The following is an 11,803-nucleotide window of genomic DNA, read 5'->3' on the forward strand; positions in this document are numbered from 1 at the left end:
CATATTTGAAGAAGCTTTTATTATTCCCCTTAATGTTGCTGGCCATGCGTTCCTCATAGTCTCGCTTGGCCTCCCCTATCACCTTCTTACATTTCTTTTGCCACAGTTTATGTTCCTTTTTATTCTCTTCATTAGGGCAAGACTTCCATTTACGGAAGGAAGCTTCCTTGCCCTTCACAGCCTCTCTAACTTGGCTGGTTAGCCATGCGGGCACTCTCCTGGATTTAGTGGAACCCTTCTTTCTTTGCGGTATACACCTCTGCTGGGCCTCTATTACTGTTGTTTTAAGCAGCCTCCATGCACTCTGGAGAGACTGGACTCTTTTTAACCTCCCTTTCAACCTCCTTCTAACCAGCCTCCTCATTTGAGGGAAGTCCGCCCGTCGGAAGTCAAGGGTTTTTGTTAGAGATTTGCCTGGTATTCTTCCCCCAACGTGCACGTCAAAACGGATCGCAGCATGATCACTGTTCCCCAATGGCTCAGTAACGTTTACATCTCTAACCAGGTCCTGCGTACCGCACAAAATTAAATCCAGAGTCACCAGTCCTCTGGTGGGCTCCGTGACTAGCTGATCTAAGCCACAGTCATTTAGCACGTCAAGAAATCCGGTTTCTTTATCGTGACCAGAACACAAATTGACCCAGTCAATATGAGGATAATTGAAGTCCCCCATGATTACAACCCTGTCCTTCCTTGTCACCTCCCTGATCTGTTTCCTCATTTCAAGGTCCCCATCAGATTTCTGGTCTGGAGGACGATAGCACGCCCCCAGTATTACATCGCTGCACAAGCCTGGTAATTTAACCCACAGAGATTCTACGGTGGAGTCGGACCCACCTTCAATCTCTACTTTGCTGGATTCTATCCCTTCCTTAACATAAAGGGCCACCCCACCTCCAACACGCCCCTGCCTGTCCCTCCTGTAGAGTTTATAGCCCGGGATTGCGGTATCCCACTGATTCTCCGCATTCCACCAGGTTTCCGTTATGCCCACTATGTCAATATTTTCCCTTGTCACCAGACATTCCAGTTCTCCCACCTTTGCTCGTAGATTTCGGGCATTCGCATAAAAGCATTTATACACGGAATGCCCCAGGATGGGCTGCTTATTCGCTCCTTTGTCCCCGCATCCTCTCATTTTGCCAAACCGTCTATCACATCCCATCTCCCTACCTTTCCCAATTTCTTCTCCTACCCTGCCTTTGTCTTGTTCTCTAACCTCCCCATCCTCATCCCATAGGGATGAGGAGTCCCGAACCGGATGCCCCTCGGCTCCTGTCGGCCTTCCCCCAGGGATCAGTTTAAAAGCTGCTCTGCCACCTTTTTAATGTTATGCGCCAGCAGTCTGGTTCCATTCTGGTTCAAATGGAGCCCGTCCCTCTTGTACAGGCCCCGCTTGTCCCAAAATGTTCCCCAGTGCCTAACGAATCTAAACCCCTCCTCCCTACACCACCGTCTCATCCACGCATTGAGACCCCTGATCTCCGCCTGCCTAGCTGGCCCTGCGCGTGGAACAGGTAGCACTTCAGAGAACGCTACCTTTGAGGTCCTGGCTTTCAGCTTCCTGCCTAAAAGCCTAAATTTGGCTTCCAGGACCTCCCAGTTACACTTGCCCACGTCGTTGGTGCCGACATGCACCACAGCCGCTACCTCTCCCCCAGCACTGTCTACTAGCCTGTCTAGACGAGAAGTGATGTCCGCAACCTTCGCACCAGGCAGGCAAGTCACCATGCGGTCCTCACATCCGTCGCAAACCCCCCTCTCTATGTTTCTAATAATCGAATCCCCCACTAAAAGAAGCCCCCGACCCCCCTCCCGCCGAGGAGTATCCCGAGTGCGCTCGGATACGGGCCCATCCCCTGGAGAAGGGATCCCCCCTAGGGGATTGTTTCCCTCCTCCCCAGGATGACGTCCTCCAGTCCCGAGACTTCCCACCCGGGCAGCCGAGGAGCTCCACGCCTGAGGTTGGGACGAAGCCTGATCGTCCCCAGAAGTCTCCCCACGGTCCTCCTCTGGCTGCCTGCGCTTCTCCAGGTCAGCCACCAAGGCTTCAAGGGAGCGGACGCGTTCCCTGAGACCCTGGAGCTCCTTGCACCGAGGACACACCCATGACTTATGCCCCAGTGGCATATAATCATACATGTGGCACTCGATGCAGAACACTGGATAGCCCCCACCCTGCTGCTGGCTGTCTGACTGCATAAACAAGTAGCAATCCTGGCACACAACATTTGCATTTTTTATTTGGCTGTTTGGTTCTTCCCTTTTCAGAGCGCACTTTTCAGAGCTTGATACCATAGTCTTCAGAGACTAAAGGATGCCAATGATGTGTTGGTTCTTCCCAATATATCACATTGCAATACAGCCCTCTGCTTTGTCTTGACAATGTTCCTATCAGATAAGTTGATGATATTCTCAATTAACACATTAGAGACCCATTTACTAATAGTTTAAAACCAAACTAGGGCAATGTAGCATGTGCCATCAACACCCAACAGTCTTAAATTGTACTGCATAAATACGAGTTTGTTTATGTAGTTGGTAGTAGTTGGTAACCTAACAGTTCAAGGTTAGTTCTTTGCATGTTCTTAAACAGAAGAACTAAAATCACATCTGGGCACATGGAAATGCTATGGAAATCAAATGGACTTTAAGTAGCTGTAACTATTTGCAGTCTATTTGACAACAGCTGTTGTCTGGTCATAGTGAGGACATTTTCTGATCAGAGTGAAATTCATTTAGTTTTCTTCTATCACAAAACTGGCCCTTCCTCACTTAATTAGCAGCTGTTGCAGAAGGAGCAAAAGCTCTATAGAACATACATGGGTGTTTCTGGGAAGTTAGGTGTCCAAGAATACAGAAAAAATATGCAAAAATATGGGAATCATCCCAGCATAGAGCCCCAAGCAAGGACAGCCTTGGTGGTTTACACCCAGTATTGAGGATTTTCAGTCGCCTTCCTCAACTGGGGTGTGGCAGATGTTAATTGCTTCTAAGGCACAGAATGTTACAGGAGCATTCCACACTAAAAAAGTCATACTTGATTATGTCATAAGCCCTTGTACTTGGGCTTGTTTTGATATTTTACTGAGGCTTGTTTTTAACAATGCTAGTCATTGTTCTGAATCCATTACTTCATAGCTTGCTTTGTTTATATGCCAGCCAAACGCTAGTGAACCCTTCAGAACCTTAACGTTTCTCTGAGTGAATGGTTGACCTCCTGTACCATGATGACCAGCAGAAACCAAGACATTAGTCATGGAGGCAAACATGGTGAAATCATGACATTTAACTCTCCCTTCACCCCTCCCCTTCTGGTGTCAGGTTTGAATGAAGAATTGGTGCAACTGCTGCTTATCCGAGATGAATTGCACACAGAACAGGATGCCATGCTGGTAGACATTGAAGATTTGACCAGGTTAGTAATATTTTCTGATAAAGTCTCTTCCTAAGCTCTATCTCAAGATGTTTTGATGATAATGATTTATCCTTGGTCTGGAAAAACTGCTCTCTGAATTACTAGTGCTACAACATCCTCAACTAACAGCTAGATCACACTATTTCTGGTACATGCCTGCTTCGATCATAAATATACACCTGTGTAGATAATGCAAATCTCCAGCAATTGCAGGACCTTTTTGCAATTACTGCTTTTTTTCTAACTGTATGGGTAGCCTCTCACTGTGGCTATTTGACATTTATGTCCTCTAGATTTGGACGATGGAATATTTCTGGGTGATTCACACATTCCTACCAGATGCCTAATTAAGCTTCTTGGGTCACTGTATTAATGTATATCTAATATCCAGCACCTGGTTATTTCTTGTAGTTGTTTGCACTGAAATGGCCCTGGATTTCTTTCTTTTGGGATGTTGTTGCTACTGGGAAAAAACATTGCTGGATTTGTCAAATTCAACCATTGGGACCATGGCTGGCAATACAAAGACCAAAGCACTTCCAGTTCTTGACCCGAAGGTGCAAAAATTTAATCCAAAGCAATGATTAAATGCAAGACTATCATCCATAACTTCAGAACCCAGAAAGACTCAGAAAAATAAAGTCTTGGGTGTTCTGGTTCCAAGGGGCTAAAGTGAAAAGGCCAGTGTGACTGTGTGTGTCTCTTGTCCTAAAGCTGTTTTATTTCTAGTGCCAGAGACTGGAGTCTAAAGCAAAAATAGGACTAGGGTGGGGGTAAATTTAGCAGTTTATATCTTTCGTAATACAAGCAGTGATACAGTTCTGTTTGATGGGTAAAGTTTTTTGTTTCCATTTTAATTCACAGAAGTTTACCAACCATCTAGATGTGCAACAACTCAGAATTAATGACTTTGCTATCGCTGGACCATAAACATTTTTCATCATGTGCCAGTTTTTTTTTTTAAACCCTAGATGAAGAAATGTATTCTTCATCTGCGAACAGATGAGACTTAATTGAACCAAAACAAACCCAACTATTTTATCTGTAATATTTCTTTTACAGTGCGGCCCCCTATCAATACCATGATAATTTAGCGCCATTGCTGCAGACAAGGTAAAATCCAGTGAAACCTCAGCTTATCCAGATCTCTTTAATCCAGACCCTTCCTTATTCAGTATATACCTCATGTTCTTCCCTTCTCTCAATCCTCTGTCACCCTCTGTTCCAGGCAACTTTTATGTTCCTTGGATTGTCTGGTTAGGGAAGGTTCTGTAATAATACAGCAGCAACAAATGCTAAATCTCATTTCTTGTAGCTTCCTGTCATGTGATGTCTGCCAGCTCTTCTGCTGCATTTATACCTTTGCAACTTCAGATACCAAACTGCAGAACTTTAAAAAATATAAATTTACTCACCCTAACCCTCACCCTATATTTTAAATTTTTGCATGCAGTGAATCCCATTCTTAGCTAAAGAATGATAGACTGGATTCACATGACTGTAATTTGTTCTCCTGCTGCTTACACTTGGGTTCCTTGATGAGCTGAACACTTGACTGGGGGCACCGCTGTGGCTGCCATAAATGCAACAGACCCATTTATATTTTTCTCTTCTCCCTCACCCCTTCTTTTTTGAGGCTCCCCCAATTGCCTGGTAGCTTAGGAGCTGAAAGAGTTTTGAGCCTTCCATATAGTACTCTTTACACAAAGATCTTACTGGCAGAGTTGGAGGCAAAGTAGTTTTATGCTGCAAAAAAAATTTACCCTTACACTTTCCACTGATCTAAGTTCTGACAAGGCACACTCTGTGTTTTCAGTGTGAGTTCTGTAATATGTAAGGCAACCACATTTTTGCTCATATTCACCATCAAAACATGCTACAGGACCTGTAGTACGGGTGCTGATGTTGGGTCACAGTAGCCCTGCTTAGAAGTGCTGTAATGTTTCCACATTATTGCACCTCAGCAAGCCACATCCCTGTTGCCAATGTCCTTGAAGTTTCGCACACCCTTCCCAGATGAGAGGTGCAGATGTCTTTCCCACATAGAGACGATGCCTCATCAGAGAAGCACAGTGGGGGGGGTGAACTTGAAGCATGTTAGCTGTGGGGGGTATGGCTTACTAGCATGCTTACAGAGGTGCTGTAACCATAGAAACTCTCCATGGTTACAGCACTTAGGAGCAGGGCTATAGTATTTGCACAGTAAATACAAGTATAACCACACAAACCTGCCTTACGTGTGTTAGCATTCAACCATGAAAATATACACTGAACATGAAGTACATTTTCTAATTCATACCAGAAGCAGAGGCTATAGGCATGTGGTTAATCTGGGCTGAATAGTTTAAAAAACTGTTCAGATCTTTTAAAAAAAAATTTTTAATGGCAGAGCCTGTGATAACTATTGCTGAGATGGAGAAGTAAAAAAAAAAAGTAGGCTATGCTGTGATATAAACTAGGTGCCCTAATTAGAAATAGCTTACATGCCATCTATGGGTAGCAATTAAGCAATGCGTTCTTGACTGTAAAATATGACTTAATGGCATATACCCTACACACAACTATCTGTGTGTGTGTCTGTGTGTGGCTGTGGCCATGATAAAAGCAATGTCCACGCATGCATACACCACCACTAATAAACCCAAATCCACAACTAAATACCATTGTCTGAGGCAGCTGGAAGCAAACGTGTAAGTTTACAAGGCTACCATTAGTGGGGTCTTAACAACTAAAAACATTCATTTGGTCATTGAGTTTTACCAAAAATTAACTGTAGGGAGGATGAAGATTCCTAAGTTCATGAATGCATCCTGTTGCCAGAGTATTTTAAAGGCATTAAACTATGCCAGCAGATAAAGGTCCTGGCCTGGTTTAGTTCCACCTATTCTGCTACCTATGTAAAAGTTGAATTTAGATCCATCTAGTTGAAAAATCTTGCATTAGCAATGCAGCAGTGTAAAAATGTAATAGATGGTTTGTACTGCTGCACTTCTTTAGATACAGTGCACTATATTTGCACCCCCGATCCGGCACAACTCCCTTCATTTTTGCCATGTTAGTATTATATATATTTGCAAAACACTATTATTAAGAATATTTATATACCGCTTTTCAACATAGTAGTTTACATATAAAATCAAATCAATAAATGGTCCCCTGTCCCAAAAGGGCTCTCGGTCTGAGAAGATGAGAGAAACACTTGCAAACAGCCACTCAAAAAGGCAGAATTACTCTCGCCCTGCTAAGTATAAGATGAACACCAATTGAAAAAGTGCATCTGTGCCCTGTGAGCACATCCTCCTTGTTCAAGCTCAGCTCCAGCACGTGTCTTTACCTTTGCTGCCTTTCCTCTGCCTTCCTGCTCACAAGAATTTGTAGAGATGGAATTTCAAGCAAGCCTCTCACTGATTATTGGGAAGCCTCCTGAACGTGTGTGTGGTTATGTGTCTGTCCTACTGTCTTGCATACCGTGCCCCCCAAACTGATGTCTACTGGAGGGCTTCTTTCCAGAGCAAAGGGTCACTGTACTTGCAATCATGTGTGCCAATTCCTGCATAAATCTTCAGCTGCAAATCTGAAGACCAACAATAGTCCAGTTCATGCTTCTGCCTCACAGTGTAGCAATGTGTGTAGAGCAATTCTTTCCCAGAGTCTCATGAACAGTTGAGTGGTTGCACCCTCTTACACTTCTCACAATGCCTTGCAAAAAGGGAGCTGCCTCCAACAACATACTCCACAAGTGCTTTTGTCTGCTGCTCTCATTTTTATTGAGGGCTGGGGAAAGAGCAGACCCGCTTGGAGCAGTAGCCAGTAGTTCTGGGAGCATTGTGGGTGGTGGTTGCTCCGCTTAACTGTCTATCGTTGGGGGTTAGGCAGGCCTGCTTTTCCTCCAGGGAGCTATAAGAGGCAGGGTACCCACATTTGCCTCATTATAAGGCTGGTGTGAATTGCCCCAGTATTAACAAAGTTGAATCAAAGCCGCTCTTGAGCTTGTTAGGACTGTAGAAACCAAAATGAAAAACACGCTACACAGATGCAGAGATTGGGCAGGTGTTGATAACTAGTAGAGAGATATGGGCCAGTGTTTTATTTATTTTCTTAGAATATGTTTAACTTTGAGGATCAGATTGCAGCTGAGTGCAGCAAAATGTGAAAATGGTACGCTATCTTCCTGAATCGGTCAAAACCTGTTGGTTGCCTAAGCAGCAGTTTCCCCTCCTCTATACCAGCATCATGAATGGTTCAGTAACACAGTAAGTGCTTGCGTTCAGCACTCAGAAACTGATACATGAACGAAACCTGCAGCACAAGTAGCACTTTTGATTGTTCTAATCAGAGGAGCACTTGTTTGATGCACTATCAATTCTTTCCTCAGCTAAAAAAAAAAAAACACCCACTGATGCTGAAAGCAGTTTGCATCTTTTGTAAATGAAATTGTTTTACATATTTAATTAGCCTATCAGATACTCTGAATGACACCATGTTTTGCCAAGACAGATTGTTGATGGCTGGGGGGGGGGGTGCGTGTGTGTGAAATTTTGCTGCAGTGTGAAGGCATTTAATTCTAGGCCAGCGTCAGTTTGTCACATCCTTGAATTGTGTTAAGACAAACAAGTTTAATTTTCCATAGGAAGGAAAAGAAGCTCTCCTCTTCCCCACACTACTCAAAAACAAACTTCCTTCAGATATTCTTGCATCCTACAATTGCATTTCTTTAAAGCAATTTCCGTATAATCCCTGTGGTGTTCATCTTAATTTAAGTTGTTGAAGATTGTGATTATTTCTTCCTAGGTTGGATTTGTAGCCCAGAGTAATCTGATTAATAAGAACATTTCAGCCGGGTAGATAATTGCATCACAAAATAATATAGCACTAAATTGGGCTCAACAGCCATCATGCTTCCTTTCTAGATATCATTCTTTCACGAAGCCTTGAAGTTTTGCATTTTAAAAGAACACTGTTTCGCTTCTCTGCATTAATGTGGATTTCTTTAATTCCCTTCAGACACGCTGAAAGTCAGCAGAAGCACATGGCGGAGAAAATGCCAGCAAAATAAAATGGGAAGCCATCAGACTAAAGAACAAACTAGAACTTTTCTGCTTCTGTGGTTGTACAAACGCTGACGCTCCACGGGTGGTGCACAAGAAAATCAGTGTTAGTCATTGATTCTGGGTGCAGTCTGCCAAGCACCAGGAACCCTGCACGAGCCCCCCTTGAAACAAATGGTGGATGCCCAGCAACAGTGCTTGGTGAATTGTTCCCGATGTCTGAAGCTTTATGTCCGGTGATTGGCCTATGCTTTTTAATTTATTTGCTGGTTTTTTTTACTTGTGCCACTAAATATTGGGGCAGTTCAATAATCTTATTGTAGAACAAAATGTACAGTACTTATAAACATTGCAAAACGTGGAAGAAAAAGAAAGAAGGTAGTTTAACTTTTTATTTTGTTTATTTAGAGACTTAAGTTGAACAGTATTTTACCATTGACTACTTTTTATTGTTTCACCGTAGTTTTAAACAAACGAAACTGTAATTTGACGGTGCTATACAAGTAAAAGAAACATACATGCCTGCCTCGTAGTGAAGTTGTAGCTTTCAGTAATATGTATATTTTAATCAGTTTTCAACATTTTGTGAATGTTGACTACCTGACATTCATTTTTAGATGTGCTATTAACATGCAGTTGGGTTCAAAGAGTTACCTTGTAAGTTTTATGTATAAATATGTAAAATAAAAATTAAAAATTTCTTTCATATGATATGACTTTTTGTTGCATAGTGGAGAACCTGTGATACAGTCATCTACGCGTGAAATGCCTGCAGCCCAAGGTACAGACCATTTCTCAATTGGGTACCTAAACACTTTTTTTTTGCCTTGGCTGAGATGGACATGTTAGTTCATTTAGTGGGCAGGAGGTTAGTGGGGAGGAGGTCAGGCTGAATTGGTAGAGCTATCGCCTATGAAAGCCCAAAGAACAGCTGGGAATGTAGTTAAAAATGACTGAAAGGATCGGAGAGCTGCTGACGTCACCCGAGTTGGCAAGAGGAGCGAAATGACCACCTTCAGTGAGAGTGAAGGAGTTGCCATCAGTTAAGCATGGGAGGCAAATGCAGCCAGAAAGATACCAGACTGAGAAGGATTCCACCTAGAATGAAGGTGTTCCATGGAAGATTAGAACCAGTAATTGTAAAAATTCCTTATGGCAGAGGTTTTCAAACTGGGGCATCATAATGCCCAGCCAAAAAAGCTCTTAACTGTGCACCTTCCAGTTTCATGATAAAAAATTGGAAGTGGGTTGCGATCTTACTTTTTTATGAGGCTTGGGGAGCATTGCGGGGATGTCCATGGGCCTCCCTACACCCCCCCAGAGGACCGCACAAGCTTAGGTCAGTGCAAAAATGCCCCTGAAAGCCCTGGTAGCGGCACGATCGTTCCAATTGCATTATTGCATTCCCGCTCGCCAGCAGCAGCTCCTGAACCGCCAGAGAGTTTGGGAACTGCTGCCTTACAGGGATTTAGAAAAGTCTGCCTGTTTAAACTGCCTTGGATTAAAGTCAGAAGAGAAATCCAGTGACAATGAAAGGCAGTTACCCCAATATTACAGTCCAGATATATACATGTTGGCCCTTGGTATCAGCTAGGGATCAGTTCCCAAATACTCCACAGATACCAAAACCAGTGTATAATGGAATCTGTGTGTGAGCCCTCAGGGGATCTCTTAACATGACCTGAAGCAACTTCCAATCATGCCCAGAGATATTCTGAGGTCCAGAGAGGTCACATGCAGCTTCCCTGGGCTTCAGAAAGGCTCCCTGACATGACTTGAAGGCGCTTCTGGTTGCATCTGGGAGGTCAGGTGAGCATGGTGACCAGATGTCATAACCAGATCAGGAGAGAGATCTTGGGGTGGTGGTGGACAGGTCGATGAAAGTGTCAACTCAATGTGTGGCGGCAGTAAAGAAAGCCAATTCTATGCTTGGGATCATTAGAAAAGGTATTGAGAACAAAACATCTAATATTATAATGCCGTTGTACAAATGTATGTTAAGGCCACACCTGGAGTATTGTGTCCAGTTCTGGTCGCCGCATCTCAAAAAAGACATAGTGGAAATGGAAAAGGTGCAAAAGAGAGCGACTAAGATGATTACTGGGCTGGGGCACCTTCCTTATGAGGAAATGCTAAGGCGTTTGGGCCTCTTCGGCCTAGAAAAGAGGCGCCTGAGGGGGGACATGATTGAGACATACAAAATTATGCAGGGGGTGGATAGAGAGATGCTCTTTACACTCTCACATAATACCAGAATCAGGGGACATCCGCTAAAATTGAGTGTTGGGAGAGTTAGAACAGACAAAAGAAAATATTTCTTTACTCAGCGTGTGGTTGGTCTGTGGAACTCCTTGCCACAGGATGTGATGGCATCTGGCCTGGACTCCTTTAAAAGGGGATTGGACAAGTTTCTAGAGGAAAAATCCATTACGGGTTACAAGCCATGATGTGCATGTACAACCTCCTGATTGTACCCTCAGAATGCCAGATGCAAGGGAGGGCACCAGAATGAGGTCTCTTGTTATCTGGTGTGCTCCCTGGGGCATTTGGTGGGCCGCTGTGAGATACAGGAAGCTGGACTAGATGGGCCTATGGCCTGATCCAGTGGGGCTGTTTTTCTGTTCTTAACTGCAAACATGGACAAGGCACCCCAAAACGTAGGACATGACAAAATAAAAGCTAAAAACACTCATATTGATTTCATGTGGTTAAGCACTATATAACGTATAATTTATTACATATAATTTATTAATTACAAAACAGCTATGCCCTGCTTGCAGGGGCCACTCACAGGGGGAAAAGGAGGACATTAACGTTCTTTTCCAGGACCCAAGACTAAAAAAGAGGACATGTCCTGGGAAAAGAGGACATCTGGTCACTCTGCAGGTAGTGCCATCCAGCACCTGTGCTGAGTCAATTCTGCAGGTGCTAAACCCACAGATAGAGTCCAAACCTATAGTGCATCTGTTCCATGCACAGGCAGAGCGGGCAGCTATGCAGGTTTGTTGAACTGAGTAGTCCTTGTCAGCAAGAGATCTGTGTGTGCACTAACTCAACAAAGTATTTTATTTAAGGGGGAACTAACATGTCAGTTCTCTCATGCCTGGTATTCCCCATCTGCCAGCTGCAGTACCACAGTCCATTCTGCCTCCTCATTTCCACTCCATTCATTGTCCTACATTTGCAGATCTGACCAGAAATTGCTTGAGGAGAGAGGAAATTGGTGATTATGCCCCTCTTCAGCATTACTATTAAGAAATCTGTATTTTAAAAGTCTGTGTTTTATGAAATAGAACTACCAGCAGGGGCTTGTTTGCCAGAAGAAAGGAAATAGTTT

The 11,803-nt window shown here is 43.6% G+C and overlaps 1 protein-coding gene across 6 annotated transcripts in view; it reads left to right on the top strand.

The window, feature by feature from the left end:
• Positions 1-9,174, top strand: part of SCHIP1 (schwannomin interacting protein 1) — a 182,413-nt gene extending 173,239 nt beyond the window's left edge. For 3 of the 6 annotated variants that reach the window (XM_066619261.1, XM_066619264.1, XM_066619263.1), the window contains 3 exons: positions 3,325-3,418; positions 4,481-4,531; positions 8,423-9,174. In XM_066619261.1, coding sequence (XP_066475358.1) covers positions 3,325-3,418; positions 4,481-4,531; positions 8,423-8,474 — 197 coding nt within the window. In that variant the 3' untranslated portion in view covers positions 8,475-9,174. The remainder of the gene's footprint in view (positions 1-3,324; positions 3,419-4,480; positions 4,532-8,422) is intronic. The other 3 variants (XM_066619262.1, XM_066619266.1, XM_066619265.1) reach the window with 1 other exon arrangement.
• The last annotated feature ends 2,629 nt before the right edge of the window (positions 9,175-11,803 follow it).

This window comes from Tiliqua scincoides, chromosome 3, assembly GCF_035046505.1.
Source record: "Tiliqua scincoides isolate rTilSci1 chromosome 3, rTilSci1.hap2, whole genome shotgun sequence".
Lineage (NCBI taxonomy): Eukaryota > Metazoa > Chordata > Lepidosauria > Squamata > Scincidae > Tiliqua > Tiliqua scincoides.